General features: G+C 33.4%; 1 protein-coding gene across 1 annotated transcript; it reads left to right on the top strand.

The window, feature by feature from the left end:
* The first annotated feature begins 58 nt into the window (after positions 1 to 58).
* On the top strand, positions 59 to 24,268 carry LOC149491164 (jumonji, AT rich interactive domain protein 2-like). The gene is made up of 19 exons (XM_089700606.1): positions 59 to 62; positions 159 to 326; positions 11,777 to 11,836; positions 11,915 to 11,974; positions 14,609 to 14,680; positions 16,058 to 16,108; positions 16,239 to 16,295; positions 16,417 to 16,446; positions 16,545 to 17,212; positions 17,299 to 17,532; positions 17,615 to 17,810; positions 18,067 to 18,299; positions 18,490 to 18,690; positions 19,427 to 19,593; positions 20,061 to 20,352; positions 20,562 to 20,735; positions 20,836 to 20,934; positions 21,622 to 21,791; positions 23,685 to 24,268. Exons 1-19 carry the CDS (start codon positions 59 to 61, stop codon positions 23,689 to 23,691), a joined length of 2,943 nt encoding a protein of 980 aa, XP_089556732.1. The 3' UTR covers positions 23,692 to 24,268.
* Positions 24,269 to 25,040: the final 772 nt, after the last annotated feature.

Raw genomic sequence — 25,040 nt, 5'->3', positions numbered from 1 at the left:
CTAAAATAAAGAACCAAAAACAGCAATAGTAGCAAAAAAGAACTCCCTTTTAATTAAAATGTGTTACTGCACATTATAGAGTGAAGGTTGCTGTAAATGATCACAAAAGCATATTTTGTTTTATATGCCCATATCTATGCTGATATCTCTTTTTTTAGGTATACACACTCACAAGCAACCAGTTGTACTATTAAAAAGGTTAGAAGATACAAGCCAGCCAAGTTGTAGCAAGAGCAGCGAAAATGGCGAATCTGAACCGCCCAATCGGTACCCAGAACGTTCGAAGAGCAGAAAATCTGTACGGAGGGATTGTAGCAGTGATACAGGTTAGTACTTAACCAGTATTTTGTAACTAGCTTTCCACCCGCGGCTTTGCCCGCTTTGTCTAAAAAACAAATTATATACTAAAACCTTCCTCTTGAATAACTCAATCTATTAAAAAAACCGCTTCAAAATCCGTTGCGGCGTCTTTCCAAACTATACAAGGCCAGTACGCAATGGTGTGAAACTAATTACGTATAGTTTGGAAATAACTTTTTTACAAAGTTCTTCCAATCTATACAACAGCAGTTCGCAAATACTCGCGTATACTTTGTAGTGAAGTAAGTAAGAATAGCGCTCCAAAGTATACAGCGCCAGTACGCATGTGGACTATCGTGTATGTTTCGGAGTAAGCGCGGCGTCTTTCCATTGCTCGCGTTTATATTATTGTATTGCTGTTTTGAAATCTATTATTAAAATGCATGTGTATTGTGTATACATATTTACATAATAAACATTAAATATTAAATATATTATTAAAACATTATTTTTTAAATAAACATTATATATAATGTTGCGTACCTACTGATCATATATTTTTTGTATCGAGGATGCTTGTGTCTTTGTTCCCGACTATACTGCACGACTTACAATTGACAATAGTGCTAAAATGTAAGAATCTAATAAGTCCAGAAGAAGACGCTATTTTAAGCTATTTTTGTGTAGTTAAAAAAAAACACGAACCTAACCTAACCCATATGTAACCCTTATATCTGTTACCTATTTATTTTTCTAAGCTTACCTAAAAATATTTTTATTCCATATTTTACTGAATCAATCAAGAAGAATAAAAGTAGATAGATATAATATAGCTGTACAAGTCTTTGATTGCCTATATTTATTATTTCGCTCAAGCGTAAGTGGTGTAGTAGCTATATTTAGTTATACCATGTCTGGTGCACTACATACAAAAGACGATTAATGCCATCCGTCTACCAATAGATGCCGCTAAGTGTATCATTTTAACCAGCAAAAAATAAAATTAGATTTAATTGCAATTTCATTGCTTTTTATAATTTTTTACATACTTTTGTAAATGGAACCTACCTATTTAATTTAATTTTCACTCGATTTTAACTAATTTTACAGAAAAGTTTATATTCAAAACAACGCCATCTCATGAAACTACTATAAACAAGTTATTCTCCTCCGATTTGGCGATGCTAAACGAATACTAGATGGCACTAAGACGTTTTTACGTTACTTTTCACGTTTTTAACACAGACTAATAATAATATCACAGACCACAGACTAATAATAATATACTACGTTTTTAATACATAACCTCATTGCCTTTGCAGTACCTATAAAAAATATTGTAAATGGGTTAAAGCCGTTATTAATTATTACTAACTGCGTTCCTGTAGCGGCTTATATTAGGTAGGTACCTAGTGTATTGATCGTTTTCATACGAAAAATGAATTGTCGGAAAACTTGCGAGATTGTGTGAATATTTGATTGCAAGATCTCATTACAAAATAATATACATAATACAACCTATACTTAAACCGTAGTAAGTATATTATTTCTAGTCACATTTAATTATAAGTATATAAATTATAAATAAATATTAAAGGACAATATTACACAAATCGACCTAGTCCCACAGTAATCTCAATTAAGGCTTATGTTGTGGGTACTAGACGACGATAAATATAATTTAATATTTTATAAATACATATATAGATAACACCCAGACCCAAAAACAAATAATCAAGTTCATCACACAAATATTTGCCCTGACCGGGGATCGAACCCGCGACCGTCAGCACAGTAGGCAGTTACTTTACCTCTGCGCCAACCGCGTCGTTAAGAATATCAAGAAATCATCATAATGATAATAAATCGAAACTAAAGTTAAATACCTACCTACGTCATCTTGTTTTATTTTCTAAATAATCCTATCAGATTACCTTTATATGAAGTATGAACCAAAAAGTTTTGAGATTTAAACCGTAGAAAAGGTTTTGAATGATCCTTTGCGTTTTTTTCTTTATGCGCCTAAAATTAAATATTTCGACATCGATTCCCATAAGAATGAAGTATTTTCCCGTTATAAAAAGTAGCCTATGTTCATCAGGTAGGTATAATTTTTGCTTCGAATGGTGAAATAATTTTTCAAATCAATCCAGTAGTTTCGGATCCTATTCAATACAAACAAACAAACAATCAAATCATTTCTGTTTTGTAGATAAATACGAAAGTTACTCCGTCATAGTAGGACAAAATAGAAAATAGTGGGACCACGAGAAAATAGGTATTCCCGCACGCGTCTGAACCGATTTTGACGGAAATTTCGATATACATACACGGTACATACCTACGTTGAAAAAGGACATCTCAATTTTGTTGCATAAATAGGATTCAAGGTGTAGGAACAGGGATTAAATAAGGCACACGGTTGAAGCCGTAGAATGAAAGTTGGTAATTTATAAGATTAATTTATTGTAAAATAAACTACTTCATTTTACTTAAACATACCTATTCTATTTATCATTCATTGACTTATCATAAACTTTTGAGTCTAGTTAGGTACCTACTAGTACCTATTATGTGAAAATTTTGAAAAAAATGTTTTCTTTAGGAAATTATTAGCATTAATTACCTTGTCTTGTCATTAATTTATTTACCTACTTGGTAATAATCGGTCGAACACTTGTTTAAAGTTTATTTTCCTTGTCTTTTCCAGGTAATCTAAATTATTTAATTTTTGCAGTAGGTAATTAATTCATTTCGGCTTGAACAGACAAGGCCATTAGGTGAAGCGAGATTGCCAAATATGGGTGATCTGTAGATTGCCGTCCTGCTGTCGAGCGTTCGCGGTACGGACGCCGCGCTGTTGCCGCACCGTGCATTTTGTATGAAAACAAACGACCGGCCGTGCGCCGTACGACAAACGCACAGCTTCGGCACTGTAGCGACTAGCGGTCCGATACGAAACGCATAAATTGAAAGAGCCATAAGTGTTGGAACAACATTCCACCACCATTTAACCAGTTTGACAAATATTAATAATTTTCGTTTCCAATACCGGAGACATATTTTAAAATCCTGTTCTAACCCTGCATTTGTATCGAATTACAGTTTACACATAAACTTTAATTAAATATTTATTTTATTTACTGGTTATAATATAACATAACATTATATAGACCGTTATTTTCTGCCTATTTATCATTATAATTATAAACATTGTAAGTAGGGTAAACTCACCTAATTATGTGACTCACTTAATTCGGAGATACAACGTTTGGACTCTTTTATAGCGTTATAGGAGTAAAATCCAATACATTAATATTAACCCTATGGTATGGTAATAAAGCTTCTTTTCGTGTACAAACTTTTGTTAAAATCGTGCGGGTGAGATAGTAAGAATAACCAGATTTGTCACTGCGCCCGCCATGTTTGACGTTTCACCGGTAGCGTGCAACTGTGCTGTCATTATTTAATTAATTTTAAATAGAAAAGGTGAGTGTAAGTTCATGATACTTTGACAATTAATTGTTAAAAACATATTCTTGTTGATACCGATAAAGGTTTTAGTAATTTTTCATTTGTTTTTGCATAATACCTTATTTCCTGGGTTCAAAAAGTTAACGATTTTCAAGATTGCAACTCAAAACAGTGTCACCGAATTAACCAAGCAAATTTTTATTATTTTCAATTCGTGTATAAATAATTGTTTTTAGTACGTATACGTTAGTCGTTTAAGTCAGAAAATATTTATTTTTACTCAGGTTTAAAAGTAGGATCGCTTTCAAGCATTTTAAAAAAGTCCGTTATTTTTTTTATCACATAATTAAGTGAGTTATTTTTTTTTATTTTAGACAGCATGGAGGAAGACAAAAATAAAAATAGAAAATATAATGAAACAACGCTGACATCCGCAATTCAAAATATTCTGCAGTCAAAAATGAGTCTGTACACTGTTCACACAAACAATTATAATGTCCAATATTATTTTTTTATGGTTCCCCTCTTTTGATAATTTCTCATTGATAAATAAATACATAATTATTACTTTCAATATGTTTATATTTTTATTAATTGTATTTTTTTTTTTACTTTTGTGTTAAAAAATAATAAATACTCACTTAATTCGGTTATAACAGAATTAGAGAAGTACTATCACCGAATTATGGTGATTGTCACAGAATTAGACAAGTCATCGCGGTTTGATTAAGCTCATTTTACGCTGAGTTAATTCATATGTGTTAAGATTACACTTGCTCCATTTGATAAATAGAAGATTGATTAATGTTCCTATTAAAAATAAAAATAAAATTTATAAAGTTTAACCTGTTTTTTTTTTCATATTCTGTTTTGTCACAGAATTAGATGAGTTGACTATATATGTTAACGGAAATGTATGTAATCCGTCATTGTATAAAATTCCCAGGAAATGTATGTAATTCCTAAAATCGCATGGAAATGTGTGAAATAAATTATTTTATAGTACACATTTCCTAGGAAATCCATACATTTCCTAACTAACAGTCGGAAATGTAAAACATCTAAGATATTGGAAGGTCAAGGTACGCGGGACGAGGGGTATGTATGTCGCAATCGGATTGTATAATCCGCCGAATTACAAACGGCCGGCATTTTGTAATATGCCGAAAATTCGTAATCAGAATTTTTTGGTTTGGATAAGGGGGTGGGTTAGGTTAGGTTCGTGTTTTTTAGAACTATACAGAACTGGGAACTTTAAAAAATTCATTTTGTTACTTTTATTAGTAGGTACGATCCTTATAAGTATTTTAGTGTATTCAACCAACTTAAAAAAGTGGGACTATTTTACAACAATTTGAATATGAATTGTATTACTTTGTTCTTTATATACATTTCCTAATACGATATTGGAATTATATATAATTCCAAGGAAGATTATACATTTACTAGGATATTAAAATATTTTTTTTTTAATAATTAATAAAAAATATCCTGTCCAGGATTTTTCCAGTCAAACTATTTTTAATACACTTAATTTATTATAAAATTGGTCTCATTCTATTATCACGCCGTTGCATTTCGACTTATATTCGGATCTTAGACCACTAGGATTTGTATACAATTCCTTGATTTCATACATTTCCGGTAACATATACATAATTTCATTTTATTTATTTACATTAAGTATATACATAATTACATACTGATATTATATCTACCTATACATATATATACAGGGTGTCCCAAAAAGTAGTGATGAACGGAAGCTGGGAGGTAGAGGACCTAAAGGGCTATCCGAATCACCCCCATGTATGTTATGCGATTTTTCGTATTTTCGGAGTTATGACGTTTTTTTCAATTTTTCACCTATCGCCGAGTACGGTGATATTTTCACTCATGGTGACGTCAATTATTGCGGAAGGTGCTTGATTTTTTTTGTGTGCTAAGCTGAAAGATAGGCCAATTCAGTATGGTAACATTTACTATCGTTAGATCTTTGAATGGAATAAAAAAAAGAATTAAAATGCCAAGAAAGATAAAATTACCCAGTATGTTCTCCACTTCAAGGGCCCGTAAAAAAATAAAATCACATAAAAAAAGTTTTCCATTTGGCTTTTAAAAACTTGCTCTATCTATCAGGTAGCTACCCTGAAAATTTCATTTTATTATTCAGAAGGCTTCAATCGAAAAATTGAAATCTAAATGAGGTAAGTGCAAAAATTGAATTAACATGATGATTAATAAAAACAAATTAAAACCAATAACAAGGTGTTTAATTACCAGAAATTTTTAAAATGACCCCGCTATTGCTCAGTGCAAGTGCGACATCACCGTAAAAAGTTGTCTTTTAAATGTCTGAATGCCCTTTTATCATTTTTAATGGTTTCTTCTGCTACTATGAATTTCCAGGTTATTTCGTTCAAATTGTGGCAGTCTCTCGTCTTTGTAGTATCCCCACGGAAAAAAATCAATAGGGTTTATGTCCGGGGACCGTCGAGGCCAGGCTAAAGGGCAAAGATACCCTGAAAGATGGATTGGTCGTTGCAGCCTGCGCATGCGCTGGTGACGCCTGCCTTAAAGCCTGGCCTGCACGGTCCCTCGACCTAAACCCCATTGATTTGTTTCAATGGGGATACTAAAAAGACCTCGGCTACTTGAGAGAATGCTACAATTTGGACGAAATAACCCGGAAATTCATAGTAGCAGAAGAAACCATTAAAAATGATAAAAGGGCATTCAGACATTTAAAAGACAACTTTTTACGGTGATGTCGCACTTGCATTGAGCAACAGCGGGGTTATTTTAAAAATTTCTGGTAATTAAACACCTATTTATGGGTTTTAATTTGGTTTTAATGATCATCATGTTAATAAAATATTTGCACTTACCACATTTAGATTTCAATTTTTCGATTGAAGCCTTCTGAATAATAAAATGAAATTTTTAGGGTAGCTACCTGATAGATAGAGCGAGTTTTTAAAAGCCAAATGGAAAACTTTTTTTATGTGATTTTATTTTTTTATGGGCCCTTGAAGTTGTGAACATACTGGGTAATTTTATCTTTCTTGGCATTTAATTCTTTTTTTATTCCATTCGAAGATCTAACGATAGTAAATGTTACCATACTGAATTGGCCTGTCTTTCAGCTTACCACACAAAAAAAATCAAGCATCTAGCGCAATAAGTCACGTCACCATAAATAAAAATCTCATCGTACTCAGCGATAGATGAAAAATTGAAAAAAATGTCATAACTCCGAAAATACGAAAAATCGCATAACATACATGGGGGTGATTCGGATAGCTCTCTAGGTCCTCTACCTCCCAGATTCCGTTCATCACTACTTTTTGGGACACCCTGTATATGTATATATATGTATATCATGTTTTAACTGATGTATTTATTTATAAGTATTTATCATATTAATAGAAATATATCTTTCACATAATATACTCATGTTAAATTATCATTATATACAATTCTAGACTGAAACTCCAATAGTCACTTGGGGTCACTGAAAATCAGTGGTGGTGAGGTATTAATCACCTTGCCATCATATACTGAGTTGGCTCCATTTGTCAGGTCACTCACTGCCACATTACAGTTCTTAGGAATAAGATTATTTTTATTTAATTATTTTTCTTTTTATTTCTTTTTGTTTTTCCTTCGTTTATAAATGTATCTCGTGTTGTGATCTTGACAATAAATATGTTTTATTTATTTATTTATTTAATGTCCCTTACTGCATGCTTTTCATGCAGTTGTCCGCACAATATGTATTGTGGTCTTTGTCCATACACACTTTCTCCAAAGCCCTGCTTTGGTCTTGTTTGATGTATAAGCTCCTGTATATTAGTAAAAGTTAATCAAATATTTAATTCTTATTTCTTGAAATTTGGTATAGTATTCTTTGTGTGATACAAACAGTCAGGTTAGGTAGACTACAATTTACAAAACTGGCAGGGTTGCCATGCAATGGTTGGTGGTTAATGAAACATTTGACTCGACTGTAAGCTTGTATTGAACTGCTTAAACTGTAGAACAACAGGACTATATATTCTAGACGCACACATACAATAGATTACACACTACACTGTAAACTGTAGAATTAATATTAAAGACATAGTTCACTATATAATTATTTTGTAGTCTTTGATTATTTATACAACAGACTAGAAATAAATACTATGTATGCGATTATACCTATTCTAGCCATCCATTTTCGTGTTCCTTAAAATTAAGTACATCTTAGTCAAAGGGCAACTTATTGTGCCCTTGCCCGTAATGCACTCATAATAATTTTAAGTTGAATGTTTGTCATTCTTTATGTACCAAACACAGTCACGGCCACGGCGCTCATTCCATTTTACTGGTATTAAAACAGATGAAATCCTTCATCAAGTCCTTCTTAGTAGCAAATGTAGAAATCCATAATCCATAAATCCATAATTGTGTCTACAATGTTTTTGTGGAGAATCGTATTTACATTTGGGATGGATTAATTCTTCTCCTCTCTTGAACAAATTTGTTATTGCGAACGTAAGCAATAAGTCTGTAATAAAACAATCTTATATTGGGTTACAAATCCAGAAACCAATCATTAAAAATCATGTTTGTAAAAATTTATGTTCAGAGAAAATATCAGTTTACCATATAAAGCTTATTTTCTGCCTGTAGATTCTACATAACCTCACAGTCCATCAATCATATTTAGCACTTATTTTTAAAATATTAGTCAACAATTAAAAACGAAAACAAACAAAGCTTCTCGTTTTGGTTTTGACAGAATCTCGTAAATAAACTGAAATAAATACCAGTCATAATAATGTAGGTACTCTGTGAGTCAGCTTTGTCTAATTAAAAATCCGAGTAGGTACAAAATCAGTGTTGCCAACTTTTTTTTTCGAACCCACATATTGGAGCCTCGTGGCCCACCAGAAATCCACTAAAGTAATCGGTCTTTAAAACCACCAGAAAAAACACTAAAAAATATCCAGAGACATGTAAATGGGTCGATCAACTTTTAATGGTCCGACGGTACACGCATCATGTCCCTGAACGATAATTAATAAACATGAAATCAGAAAGAGTTAAATTGGTTTTAATTATATTCCTCTTAATATTTTCTAACATTATTGTGAACAATATTTTACTTGCTTTATTAATTTGTGCGTAGTTTCATGGTTGTCCAGAGACTAAATGCAATTTTCCAGTACTATCACATTTGTCCCCAAGCTACTATGCATAAACAAACTTCGCATCACGAACACATACTATCACGACCATAAATACCAAATAGACTTCTTGATTCAGTTCATGATTATTGACATAAAAACATACAAATATTTTTTTTTTATTGGATATAATACGTTTTTCAGGCATTTTACTTTTGTCCCCATAAATCATCTACATGGCACAGGTCTCACAGACAACCGTAATTTAGTTATGGAAACAAAACACAAATGGCGCGGTAGATTCCTAAACAACAAGCTAAACACAACAATTAACTGTCGGGCTCAAACGCCATTTTGATTTGTATAAAATCACGGCAACAGTCGTCCGAGCGATGTTGGTGAGTGTGGGGTGGCTTTATTGTCAGTCCGTCAGACAACTGTGATTAAAGCATAAGTACTTGATGCATTGTTATCAATTATACTACACGAGATGCGCTTTCGTCTATAATTTAGTGTGAGCTGAGATTAATATATAAAATAACAATAGTATTTGCTTGGCGGCTCAAAACGTTAAAAATGTCCCGCGGACAACCAGTCACTGGGCCAACCAAAGTGGTTGTACCATGGACAATTTGGTTGTACCTAGGACAATAATTATATAAAACTTATACTTTAACAGTTAAATAGTTCATGTTTTGTTTATTACTCGGCTGTTTCGGGAACACATTTTTATTACGCGATTTTATGTCTAGTTTAATTGTAATTTTAACATTTCAAAAATCAAGACGCTACTACTACAACTAAGATGTCCCCATATGAAAATCACATTATACTTCATTCATTCAGTTATATCGAGAATCAGTTCATTTTAATTAAGTAAAATCAATAATGCGATACGTAACAACCTCGCCTTAATAGTTTTTTTGTAAAAAATATCACTATTTCCGCTTTACTGAAACTTTTTTATATATGAAACATTATTTGGTTGTTCAAAAGACATCATTCGTTTCAATTTTAATAAAAATATTTCGTATTTTGGGTGTAAATAGAACAAATATCAAAATATTATTTATTATTTAATATTAGAAGAATTTGTTTTAATTCTTAAGGGAATTTAACATTTAAAAAAGTACTATTGTGTAAGTTGTCCAAAGGACATTATTTCCCGTGAATAGATCGGTTCGTGAAGGTAAATCCACAAATGTATTAAATCAACTGCACTGCTGCTTATATAATCTTAATCTACGAAGAATTATCTTCTAAATGAAATAGTAAAATGCTGAAAATTAAGTAAAAAAAAAAAATACGAGAAAATTATGATCGGGACCTTTAAAAATTGATTGACCCAAATATTGAATGCCCGTTGGCGAATTTTTTGCGAGTTATTTGTAAATAACATCTATTTTGAACTAAGTAATTTTTATTTTTGTTACAATATATGTATTTAAAGATCATCTTCAGAAGAATCTTCTTCTAGAGTTTCAGTATGTGAAGAATAAATTTCTATGAAAGAAATTTTTGTGTGGTTTCGGCATATTTAATGTAAAACCCTTTTAAGGTAAAACTATATTACTTCACAAAATTAATTAAAATACGACAAGCTAGAGGCTACCGCGCGGCCGCGGCATTACCAATACCGACTGATTGTTTATACAGATTGTTTTTGTACACAAATAAAGAATGTACAATGTACATATAACCTTTTGAATCAAATCATACTTTAGATCAATAGTAATAAAGTCTATAATCAAAAATATTCAAGCAATAGACAAACAACTTTCGGGGAATTCCCGTATGTTCGTTCTGTTACCAACATGACACAAAATCATACCCTTGTTTCACATAGTTCAAGTCGTTCTTTTTGAGTATTTATGTAAATCTTTCTATTGGTTGAAACTCGTACCTTACCACTAATTGAACTCATCTAAACCACTAGGAAAATCCACCAGCCACTAAAACCAATATTTGTCCGCTAAATGGGGGAGCTAAACCACCAGATGTAGTGGAAATTTCACTGAGTTGGCAACACTGTACAAAATATTATGTTGACAGTTGACAGTTGTCAAGTGTGACGCCAAAGACTTGAAAATAAAAGGTACGTGTACATATATTTACATTAGTGCCATCTAGTGGCTCTGGAAGGAAAAGAACATCAAGTCTGTGTTTAACGTGCCATCTAGTGTGTTAAAAGCAAAATACCAAGAGATATAATCGAACATGTAGTACGTTTATTCCCCACTGGCGCTTTAATTGCGTAAATTTATAGTGCATATTTTTTTGTATGGAGTGAACCGTCTGTTGTATACGTAGTATATTATTATTAGTCTGTGGTTATACATATTTTGCGTACTGATCGTGTATAGTTTGGAACGAAGAAGCAAGCATCCGCGTTACAAAGTATACACGATCAGTACGCAAAATTCGTGTATATATTGTAATAACAAACTTAAAAACAGCATTACAAAGTATACACGAGCAGTTTCCTATGGTTGCATTCTGGCTATGTATAGTTTGGAAATACGCTCCGTTGCGTAGTTTTAAAGATTTAACCATACACAGGGACATAGAGGATACTACTTTTGTTTTATACTATTTTTACATTATTAATGAAAAAAAAGCAATGCAATACAATATATTCAATATATCACACCACATCTTTTGATATACATCTGATATGTAAACTTCATGTGTCACGGTGTACTAAATTAAATTTCTTCTCATGAAATTGTACATATTTTGTAGGTCTGTGAATCGGTAAACATTAATTTTTAAAACTTGCAACTTAATATAAAAATTGATTATTTAATACATATTTTTATTTGTTACAGGTTGTAATAAAAAGAAAAAAATGCCCAAGAAGATGTCGTCAAATAGTAATGCAGTCATTGGTACGATTATTTTATGAGTTACATATGTTTTAAGTTAAAATATAAATGATAGTCACGTTTTTGTTATTAATATTTCAGATAAAGAAGTGTCTGTATCATTAATGCCTCTCGCTGTTCCTCCTACGATTCGTATACCAGGTATATTTTAATATTTTTTTACCCGACTACGGCAAAGCAAAGGGAGGGTTTTGTTTTGTATTGTTTTTGACAGGCTATGTATGTATGTATGTTCATCTGTTCCCTCGTAACTTCTAAACTACTTATCAGAATTCGACAAATGACGTATCATTAGAAGCGTCTTAATTGTCCGCTGGTTATAGGCTATATGGGGTTTCACAAAATTTAATGTGGCGCCCTCTAGTGACTAAACATACAGAGTAAAAAAAATAAAGTTAAGATAGATATGCCGTGTTTGTACATTTTGAATATACATATATATTACTAGTATTTGCTTGTGACTTTACATGTATTCATGGGCTGATTGCATATAATTCACATCTTTTCGTTCATAGCTGAATTCTACTGAAGCTGCTTTACTACCTATGAGAATAATGTTGGTTATGACTTATGAGCTATAAAGCTTGTCACCAAATTGAGTATTGCGCCCTCTAGCGGACAAAAAGTTCTATGTTAATATAAAATTAAAATATATATACCGTGTTTGGTATCACTTGAAAGAGCTTCAGGAGTATTTTATACTTGTACATAATTACAAGAATGCTTTAATGATGTGAAATATGAGCGATAAGAGTAAAGCGCGGATCACGGGAACTGTGAATCGTTTTTTTAGTTCATCAATTTAACTTTTGTTAATATTATGTATCTTCTTTCTTATATATAAAAATGAATCGCAAAATGTGTTGGTAAGCGCATAACTCGAGAACGGCTGAACCGATTTCGATAATTATTTTTTTATTATATTCCTTGAAGTACGAGGATGGTTCTTATGTAGAGAAAACGTAAACATGTACCACGGGTGAAGCCGGGGCGGACCGCTAGTATTTTCATAAATTGAAGAGTCCGTATCCATAACACCTGTTACTGGAGCTCCTGCCGATCATATGATAGGTATTTACAATGGAAATTTTCGATGGGCCCTGGAGGGAAAGTACTTACTTGAATACTGGAGATAAAAAAAAATTCTCAAAGGAAACATTTATGATGTAAAAGAAATAGAACTGCATTGAAATATTTTCGAAAGTTCATTAGCTTCGACCGGGAATAACGACTTTTCTTCTGAAATTGCAGATAATAATTAGAAGTATAACAAATGCAAAAGATTAAATAATAATCGAATATTAAAATTGCGGTCTTGCATTATCTTTGAAACTGTATTGGCTAGCTGGCCTGGCTTGGAATACGCTAGTTCTATTAGCATGAGGCTTTATTATTTTAAAGCTAGTGTTATTGCTGTGGTACCGTCACGCGACATGCGCTACACAGACCAAAAAGTTTGAGACGATGTCATAAAAGTTTCACTTTAATAAATATCCAATATTTTACGGATAATATGTGTGCATTTCAAGAATGAAATAAGAAGTTTTAATTTTTTTTTAGTTAGTTCTATTCCCGGTTGGCAAGTGAATTTTCTTAAATCTTTGAATTCATATCTTTTTAAAAATATAGAAATGTTTCATTTCAGTAAAATTTGATATCTTCAGGATTTCAAGTACTTTCCCTCCAGGGCCCATCGAAAGGAGATTGCCCAAGTGAATATGGCACTTGGTATCAAAATCAAACTTATTGTGTCAATATGAAATATAGCTCAACTAGCGGTCCGCCCCGGCTTCGCTCGTGGTACCTACTACCTACATGTTTAAACTATCCTATCTCTCAAGTTAGATCGAAGTGCACATGGTGTGCGAATTTTATTATAATCGGTTAAGTGGTTTAGGAGTCCATTGAGGACAAACATTGTGACACGAGATTTAGATATATTAAGATAATAAAAGATTAACAAGCAAGCAAGTAAAACAATAGCGAGTCGGTTCTGCCACTCGCCGGCCGCTGCCGCGGCTAGCTCGCTTCGCTAGCTCGGCTCGTGCGTGAGGGTCGCAGTTCAAACCTAACCTAACCTACTGAGTCGAATTTGACACACCTTTCTGTTATGGGCAAGTAAAACTCGCTATTTTTTTACTTGCCCATTACAGAAAGATTTATAAATTCGCACACCATGTGTAGTTCGATCCAACTTGAGAGATAGGATATTTTAAACATGTATGTACCACGGGCGAAGCCGGGGCGGACCGCTAGTTGTGGTATATAATCTTTTATTTATGGTATACATGAGTTCATAAGCTTATACTAATTTGGTGAGCCATTTATTATTATAAATTGTTTATTTATGTCGATTTGTCAAGTATATTTTATTCTATTGAGATACTGTTACTTTGTATATTATACATTTTTTTAAACCAGCAAATATTTAAAAATCCGCAAATCATTTTTCCGATTTATTTTGAAAATACTTGCGTCGTAATTTTTTATTTTATTTTCCACTTATTTTCAATATACGAGAGTAGCAACACTGCAAGCAAAATTGCAAGAGATGTTTCAAAACAAAAACTTTAACGTTTATTTCAATTTATCTGGTATAATTAAGACTTGATCATTATAAATACACATAGGAACTAACAATATCACGAATACGTGACACAACTAAAATTTTACCCATATCAACCGTGGTCCTTCTCCTTTCCACACTGTATTACAGTATATTTTAAGATAATAATTTATAAATTATCATATTTTTGTTGCTAATACATATTTCAGATGAGGAAGTAGAAAATGTTAAAAGATATGGAAGCACAACGCCGCTTTCTAATACTTCTGGCTGTAGAGCAGGTAGTTTAGCGTTTTTTTTACAGTACACCAAAATTAATAATGCGCATGCAGATTTTCGCTAATTATCATATTTCCAGAAATACCCGAATCGCCCCGAATCATTGAATCGTAAGTGCCCTAAACAATGCACTTGCATCTTGCACCTTGTTCGAAAGAAATAGGATTCAGTTCAGAGTTATACACAATCGAAAACAATTCGGGCGGTCTTTATATTATATTGATGGTGACAGCACGTATTATCTCTGTATGGAATTATACAGGGTGTCCCACTGTTGGTATACTAAGCTCAAAGGAGGTTATAGTTTTGCATACGCTGAGTACGTAAAAAATACTTAAAAAATTCCAGACGCATTTTTTTTTCAAATAGATGAATTCTTAAAACGCTATGTGTACACCCATAACAAGCAACCCGCCCATTTTTGCCACAAGCACGTGAGCTATCGTTTAAGATTATGTTTTCATAGACAAAATGCTCACATTAGAGAAGCGGTATATGCCGGCTGCGCGAAGCTAGAGAAGAAAACATGAATTTTCAGGAAAAAATTATCAAAAAAATTTTGACGTAATTTTGTTGTTTATGTATTTTTTACGTGATCAGTGTATGCAAAACTACAAGTCCCTTCGCGCTTAGTATACCAATAGTGGGACACCCTGTATAGAGCTGCTGTTACCCTTCTTAGTTTTGTTTCAAAGTTGAATTTTCCGATAAAATGATTATATACACAGGTAGCAGATAGCAGTGCGGAAAGTGAAAATTAATAAGAGCATAATGAAAGTTTTGATCATTCTACGATATCAGAAATATAGATAATCCCTGATTCCTTAAATCCTTTGGACTGAGATTTTAATGATTACATTTCTACAATTTAAATGTAAACCAGTGTTTGTAAATATTTTTTTTTTTAAATACTTATAAACTTTGTCTTATTTTAACCATCATACATCCATACATCCATCATCATTCATCAGCTTCAGTAAGACACTTTAATAGTTCGAAATATAGAATTTTCCAAGTAAATCAATGCAACAAATATATTATATTCGCAATCGTGTGGCTTATCCTCGCTATTAACTTACATTAAATTATCGAAACAAATTTCGTTACTTATCTCTTTTAGCGTAAAATCACAATAAAACTCATAATTCTAATAAACTATGCATGACGAAAATACATTTAACCACTCTATATACATATCGTCTTCGGATGCTCGGGGAATATGACAGTCGCCGAACAGTGACGTATTTTTCTATGCGCATTATCAGTTTGGGAGTACTGTACGTGTGACTGTAAAATAGTTAAAGTAATTTTATGTAGAAGAAAATATTAATTTACGTATATTTCATTTGTTTATCACATTTTTGTTATTAAAATTTCAGATCAGGAAGATGCTGGAACCGTGAACCAAATTCCTTTTGGTGATTTAACAGGTTTATTTTATTTTTTTATTTAAAGTGGCATAAACGTAGTCCTTACTCCTAGGTAAATTATTTTATGAATTACATATATTATTTTAAGATAACCATGTATAAATTATCGTGTTTTTGTATTTTGTTTCAGATATGGAAATGCCTGTGTCCGTAAAGATGTCCAATGATCCCGAAGATTATATAATAAGTATGTTTTTGTTTTTTTGTAGTCTAATAGTTTAATGTAATCCTATGTAAAATTATTTTGTGAATTATATATAGGTATCGTAAGATATATAAATACTCATATTTTATTATAAATATTTCAGATAACCAAGAATCCCCATTACATGTAGCTGGTACGTTCGCATTTATAATATTAGTATGATGTTATTATATAAGTAAAAGTATAGTTTTGTCTAAAAAATAAAAAATTGAGGCAATATTATTTTTTTAGCGCCGAACAACAATTGCGCACAAAATATAGACGATGCTACTGCATCTGTTCAAAATCAAGCAAGTACGCGTAACAACACGAAAAAAACAAGAAACGAGTCATGCCCCTCGAGGCACATTACTTCTTTGAGGGAAATTGTTTGCTGTAGTAATACCGTTCTAAATAAACAATGTAACGCATGTAAGTTCTGTTCAAAAATAAAACTCGTATCGACACTTGTGAAATCACTGGAGTCGTCGAGTTTCAACTTATTACTATCGGATCATATAAATGTAGAAAATCTTCCCACTCATACCACCAATCATTTAAATAATTCAAATAATACGTGGAATTGTAAACTTGAAGTACCGTTCCCGGAGACCCTGGATGATGACTGTGATGAGACCGTGCAAAATGGCCAATTGTCCGGCACACAACAGCAAGAGACACAACCAAACGCGAGTCCGTCCACTGATGAGACGTCGAACAATCGGCGGTCTGTTTTCATTCCTTCCTCAGCAGTTCCTGGACCATCTACTAGTACCCGTACCCAGACACCTCCCAATTCCGAAATTTCCAGCGACGATGAAGTATTGTCGAAAATGAGGAAGCAGAAGGAAAATCGGAATATTGACCGACCAAAAATGCAAAATGCTCCCGTTTTCAAACCGACCGCAGAGGAATTTAAGGTTAATTCATATCTATATTCTTATCTGACACGTTACTATGTTAAAAAATTTTTAAACCAAAAAAAATACACTATTTAATATTTTAGGATCCGATGATATATTTTGAATCTATACTGCCAAAGGTAGCAGAGTTTGGGTTGTGCAAAGTGATTCCACCGGAGACGTTCGTCCCACCTTGTAACTTGGATAACGAAATTCGATTTGGGGTCACAAATCAGTATATAGCGCGTATGTTCAAGCGCTGGGGTCCGGCCTCTAAAGAACTTTCCAATATTCGGGCCAATTTGATTGCGCACAAAATGTGCCCCAGACCACCATTGGTAAGATTTTATTTTTAAATAATGGCCTGTGGTTTTAAGTTTTTGATAAATCTCTTATATGTTGTTATTTTCTTCTTTATAGCTTGATGGCCTTGAGGTAAACTTACCAAAACTATTACGAGTTGTGCAAGGCTTAGGTGGATTGAAGAACGTATTCACTAAGAAGAAATGGAATAAGGTTGCTGAGGAGATGAGATACAAAAAACTGATAAAACCGGAAAAGCGTCTTGACCAAATATATGTGAAATTCCTGTTGCCATACGACACGTTGACCAATCGTGAGTAAACAACTCACCATTTACCCAGTCATTAACGCTTCTATTGTTTGTATACGAGAATGACCTAATCGCTCGGAAGATTTACAAATTTTTACTGTTTTTATCCTAATCTAATTGAGGAGACTAATTTGACTTTCTGACAAACCAAAAATATTTTTAATCCACTATCTACTTAAGTTATAAATGGAGTTAAACTAACACGACCTTACTTTATATAGATATACAAATAACCATATGCAATGCAATTATATTCCAGAGGAGCGTAATAAGCTGGCTAATCAAGTTAATCGTTTATGGAAGAAGCGTTCCGATAATATGTTAGAGCGAGCTACGAACCCATTACATAGACAGAAACGCATGTTGGCGGAGTCTGATTCGTCCTCCGACGAAGAGTATGGGCCAGATGATGTGAAAATATTGGAGCCATTGAGTGAAACCGAAGACTGTATTATCGCAGGAAAGAATATGAATTTGAAATTGTTTAAAAAGGTATATGTATTGTCATATCTTTTCAAGTAGCGGGCGCTTGTATTTTTAAATGAACCTCGACGAACAATAATATTATTGTATCATTATAACAATTTATATGTACGTATTTCATGCTAGTGTATATTATACGTCTAGTGGATAGCGAGTCACATTATGTGTTTTATTTTATAACACAAATGTAAACTTGCAGATCGCCAATAGCGCTGTGGATATAAACGTGGCCACGCGCGTTTGCAACGAGGAGAATGTCGAGAAGATATATTGGAAGCATGTCGAGACTGGCGAGGAGCACGTGTGCGTGTACGCCGCCTCCATAGACACGGACGAGGCTGACTTGGGCTTCCCGAACAATTGTGATCAACCGTACTCGCAGCACCCGTGGAATCTGAAGGTAATAAACCCAACTCAAACATTACTTTATACAACTAGAGATATCATTTATCGTTTACGCTGTCGAGAGTCGTTTGCATCCATATCACGTTCAAGCTTAAATTAAACAGATTTCTTTGTTTTTGCTCTTTTATTTAGTCACCTAGGAACATATCCCCTGCGACCATAGAGAATACCATTCCATATTCACAGTTTCTCTATTAGCGGCACATTTACGGAACATTCATATGCACAAGCACACACATTCACAAACACACACACACACACATTCACACTGACAAACTCACGCACTATACACAACTGTATATCTATTATATGTTTCTTTTCTACTTTCTCTGTTCTTTTTTAAATATTTTTGTATGGTGACAGGAGGTGTACATGGATCACGGTCGATACTAAATTTAAGTCAGACGCGTGGCATAGAATATATTATACTCTAGTCGGCGTTCGCCTTAGATACGGTGTATATTACATTATGATGCGTTTGGTTTCACCCAAGTTTTACCATTCGGGAAGCCTCTTTTACTGAGAAGAACCGGCAAAAAGCATAGTTGCTCATTTAAAATCATGTCAAATATTATTGAATAGATAAATGAGGTAACACAATGCAAATATAATCGTAGTATTCTGAGTATGGTGAAATTCCTTAACATATTGAAAACTATGAAAAAGATGTACAATTTTTTAACGTTCAATCAAAAAGACATTATAAATAACTAAAATGTTGTAATACGCAGAGACTGAGTGAAAATCCCCGCAACGTTCTAAGTTACCTAGGCCCAGTTGTGGGTATGACGGTGCCAACCCTGCACCTCTCTATGGTGTTCTCTACTAGTTGCTGGCATCGCGACCCACACGGCCTACCCTGGATTGAGTACATGCATGAGGGTGCGCAAAAAATATGGTGAGTTGTCATGTGATAATCAATATAAATATATAATGGTGAAGATAAGCGAAATAGAAATCGACTAGAATATTATAAAGTATATTAAGAAGTAGGAATTGAGGTATTAATAATAATTCATACATCTATTCATTTTTATGTATATATGTACTGGCTTTCCGTGCGCATCTTTATCCGCATAGTAAAAGGAAAACCAGCATAGTTCGCGCTTTGGTTCGCTCCGGATAGTTTTTATCACGGAAAGGTCACGAGAAAAATCTCGAATCTCAAACTATTTTCGTACCAAATTTCATACAAATTGATCATTGGTTAAAGTGTGAAGAAGAGACAGACAGTCTATATAATATTAGTATGGATTTGGCGAGCCGATATTATGTAATGTAGTTTAATGCTTAAACAATTTTTTGGATTGTTAGAAAACAATAACGAAATTAATATTAATTAAATCGATACGTCTGCTTTTCCAGGTATGGCATACCAGACGACCAAAGCAATAACTTCCGCAGCGCAGTGGAGATTCTTGGCCCTGCGTTCTGCCAAAACAAATCCATTTGGCTCCCCTCCGACATTACAATGATACCCCCGGAAATGTTACAGAAGTATAACGTATCAATGTGCCGTGCGGTACAAAAACCCCGCGAATTCATCATAGTGTGCCCCAAGGCTTACTCTTGTTCGATTGCCACAAATTTTGCAGTGTCAGAAAGTGTGTACTTCGCTACAAACAGCTGGATTAAAAACTATGTTCATATATTTAAGGTAACTTTCTTGTGATACGTGCGAATTTTTGTTTATTCAACTTGCATTGCATTGCCCCTTTGTCGTGTTTTCTGTGTAAAAACCTATGCATTAACGAAAGTATTAAAAAAATTGCCGAATTTGTCGAACCGTAGTTCTGCGCTTAATATCATATTAGGTGATTCATTTTTATAATATAGAATAGCTGTGAGCGAATATTATTTTTACAGGAGTTAACAAATAGTTGTGAACCAGCCATGTTCTCTATTGAAAAGTTGCTATTATCTTTTACACGCGATCAACGTACTCCTATGGATATTTTAAGGCAAATCTACCCGACATTGAATGAAATAATAAAAAAAGAGCTTAAGAACCGTCGTTCGATTAAAAAACTTGGATTTAAGGTGAGCTATAAATTAATTGTTACATATTCAAAATATTTCTTTATGCTTTTATGCTTTATGTACTGATTCATAATATTTAATATTTTAATCCAAATTTCAGGGTAAAGATATTCCAGAGAATCGAGTTCACACCGGTGCCTGGAATGTTCGCGATCAAGATGAGTGCGAACTTTGCAGGGTTACCTTATACCTGTCTAAGGTAAGCATAAAGTATAACATTTTAAATTGGTCGCCGAACTTCAGATGCGCCGTAGTTTCAGATTCGCTTTGTATATCTTCGTAAGAAGACTGCCTATATTTGAAATATTTAGTTTCATACATCACTACGTGAGGTAATTAATAAAATAAAGGAACACTGTAATTTTTATTTTTGGATATTAAATACTGATCTTATGGCTGGTTCACACTCTGATTAGTGCAAGTGCAGGTGATTAGTGACTAGGTGTGGACAGCGACTGTTTAGTGCAAGTGATTAGTAGGCTGTGTAGTAAAGTGAATAGAAGCGTGTTCTATTTTTTTGCGAGTGGACTGCGAGTAGCCACGTCCCGCGCGCCCTCCCTTCCCCTTCACTCGCAGTGTGCCTGCCTAAACACGTCTGGACAGGAGTGTTTAGCGTAGTGTGTAGCGTCGCGAATTGGACACTACTCGCACTACACACCTGCACTCGCACTAATCAAAGTGTAAACCAGCCTTAAGTTTGGTAGGGTCCGGTAGGCAGCGTTTTTAACTTTTTATGTATTTATGGAATGCACACCACTGGCTACAAGTTACCTTAAATACCTTCCCGCCCGCGGCTTCGCCCGCGTGGTCCCACCCATTTAAAATATTAAATAAAAAAGTTAAAAATTGTATGTTTTCAATTTAAACTCTTTATTATGATTTGCAGGTCAAGGGGATGTTCCAAAAAAAATCTGCGCTTTGTTTGGAACACGGATTAACAATATTAAAAAAAAATATAAAACCAAAATTCCCATTAGAGGTAGAACACATCGTGTCATCGGAGGTGCTGACAGGAATTATAGAAAAACTACAATTGCGGCTGACTGAAGGAACAATGTAAAAAATATAAGGGCTTTTATAATTTTATCGCTATATATATCAAATATGCAACAAAAGAAGAATTTCGGGCTAATTTGTTTAAGTTTTATGTCATTTTTCATAAAATTGTTTTTTTTTTTTATAAAATTATTTTTTGTTGATTTGCCATTTGATTCAATGATTGAAAGATTTAATAATTGTTTTTGCAATTCATACATGTATTAGTTGCTCTACTGTTGTTGTTGTTGTTTCAGCCGTGGGACTGAACTATATATATCTATATCTTATTTCAATAATTTATATAAAGTGTACTTGTAGTAGCATGTTTAATATATAACGTTAAATGTTTAACGAAGTGAAGAAATTATGTATTCACTTCTTGCATGGAAACTGCGTCACGTTCGGTCAATTGCAACTACTGACAGTTAATATTAAATGATTGTGATCTCTATTTTTCGATCCGAGGATCAACTTTCCTCTGTTCTGTGTGTGTTATTACTCTCTGTGTGTATTATATGGATGTACTTGGTATTAGTGGTCGGTTTATTGCAACGACATAACCTAATAGACATCTTATGTCTTATTTCCTACTGCTCGTTTAGGAGCCAGCAACGTTGACAAGAGAGAATTTTAGTATAGTTGGTTCTTTGATATACTGTTTCTCTTCCTATTTTGGTTAGAGCCCGGGCTGTCTGGCTGGCCGCAGTGGTTGCGTTTATTAGTACGCATCTTATCTGCACAGGAAAATATCCGTAATTTAAAGTCATTCATTAACGCGTAATTTTTAATCTTTTGCCTTTAGATAGATCCATCAGACATAATTTTTTTATTGCAAGACGTTTTTTTCGTTGTTAAATAGGTGCCATACGCAATTTTTTATTTCAAAATAATTAAAATGTCATCGAAATAAGTGAAATTCCATCAACATGAGTCTTCTTGTAGGATAAGTAATCACTATGTTACTTATACTTTATATAATATTCATTTTTACTATTAACAATTTTTTAGCAACAATTTACCATAGTGCCTCCTTTTCCCAACGAACCTCAAATAGGACGTTAATGTAAACTTGATGAAAACCAAATTTCATAAAATTCATATTAATACCCAAAAGTGTAATAAATATGAAACCATTTATTAAAATATTAGTTTACTAATTATACAATATAAGTATTAAAAAAGGATAATATAATGTAAGAAATAACACGCGAGGCCGGGTTAAATATTAATTTGAAATGTAATAAGAATGTACTGCGATTCTACACAGCTACCTAATTGATGTAGGTAGTTGATAACGAAACGCAGCAAGTCAACGACTATTAGCAAAGTGAAGGTAGTTGGGTCGAACGTCGTATTAACAACGTCCGAGCCCCTAGGCACGATTCGTACGAATGCGCCACGAGTCAAAGGATAGCGGCAATTTATAGTATTCGACAGCCAAGCATGTTCGGACAGGAAACAGTGACAACTATATTGACAACTATTGATCCACAAAATCAAAAGTTACGTCTAACAATAATATAAGTAATTAATAAAGTTATTACTTACCTTTACATAAACTCTAGTGGCGTCTTTAGGTATTACTCATCAGTCTAAGGTATTGTCTAAACGTGTTCGGCGTTCGCCTTAGATACGGTGTCTAATAAATTATGATGCGTTTGGTTTCACCCAAGTTTTACCATTCGTAAAGCTTCTTTTACTGAGAAGAACCGCCAAGAAGCATAGTTGCTCATTTAAAATCATGTCAAATATTATTGAATAGATAAATGAGGTAACACAATGCAAATACAATCATAGTATTCTGAGTATGGTGTAATTCCTTAACATATTGGAAACTGTGAAATAGATGTACAATTTTTTAACGTTCAATCAAAAAGACATTATAAATAACTAAAATGTTGTAATACGCAGAGACTGAGTGAAAATCCCCGCAACGTTCTAAGTTACCTAGGCCCAGTTGTGGGTATGACGGTGCCAACCCTGCACCTCTCTATGGTGTTCTCTACTAGTTGCTGGCATCGCGACCCACACGGCCTACCCTGGATTGAGTACATGCATGAGGGTGCGCAAAAAATATGGTGAGTTGTCATGTGATAATCATTCAAATATAATGGTGAAGATAAGCGAAATAGAAATTGACTAGAATATTTAAAAGGTAATATAATATATAAAGTATTATAAAGCCTACAAAGGTCCAGTAGGAATTGAAATATTAATAATAATTCATACATCTATTCATTTTTATGTATATATGTACTGGCTTTCCGTGCGCATCTTTATCCGCATAGTAAAAGGAAAACCAGCATAGTTCGCGCTATGGTTCGCTCCGGATAGTTTTAATCACGGAAAGGTCACGAGAAAAGTCTCGAATCTCAAACTATTTTCGTACCAAATTTCATACAAATTGATTATTGGTTAAAGTGTGAAGAAAAGACAGACAGTCTATATAATATTAGTATGGATTTGGCGAGCCGATATTATGTACAGTACTCCCAAACTGATAATGCGCATAGAAAAGTTCGTCACTGTTCGGCAACTGTCATATTCCCCGAGCTTCCGAAGACGATATGTATATAGAGTGGTTAAATGTCTTCTTAGTAGAGTGGTTCTATGTTCTTCATGCATAGTTTATTAGAATTATGAGCTTTATTGTGATTTTATGGTAAAAGAGATAAGTAACGAAATTTGTTTCGATAATTCAATGTAAATTAATAGCGAGGATAAGCCACACGATTGCGAATATATATTTGTTGTATTGATTTACTTGGAAAATTCTATACTTAGAACTATTAAAGTGTCTTACTGAAGCTGGCGTGATGATGGATGTATGGAAGGTTAAAATAAGACAAAGTTTATATTTAAAAAATATTTTCAATCACTGGTTTACATTTAAATTGTAGAAATCTAATCATTAAAATCTCAGTCCAAAGGATTTACAGAATCAGGGATTATCTCTTATTTTTGATATCGTAGAATGATCAGAACTTTCATTATGCACTTATTAACTTTCACTTTCCCCGTTGCTACCTGTGTAACTAATCATTTTATCGGAAAATTCAACTTTGAAACAAAACTAAGAAAGGTAGGTATGTAACAGCAGCTCTATATAATTCCATACAGAGATAATACGTGCGGTAACCACTAATATATAAAGACGACTGACGGATTTTTGAATTTTTTGACTGATAGGCTACCGTCACCTACCGCCCGAATTGTTTTCGATTGTGTATGACTCTGAATTGACTCTTATTTATTTCGAACAAGGTG

This window comes from Colias philodice, chromosome 1 (assembly GCF_061535455.1).
Source record: "Colias philodice isolate Cphi_HAF_F1 chromosome 1, ilColPhil1 Martin Lab GWU primary, whole genome shotgun sequence".
Taxonomy (NCBI): Eukaryota; Metazoa; Arthropoda; class Insecta; order Lepidoptera; family Pieridae; genus Colias; species Colias philodice.
Note: the sequence above shows the minus strand (reverse complement) of the source record. Positions and strands in the feature narration are given on the sequence as shown.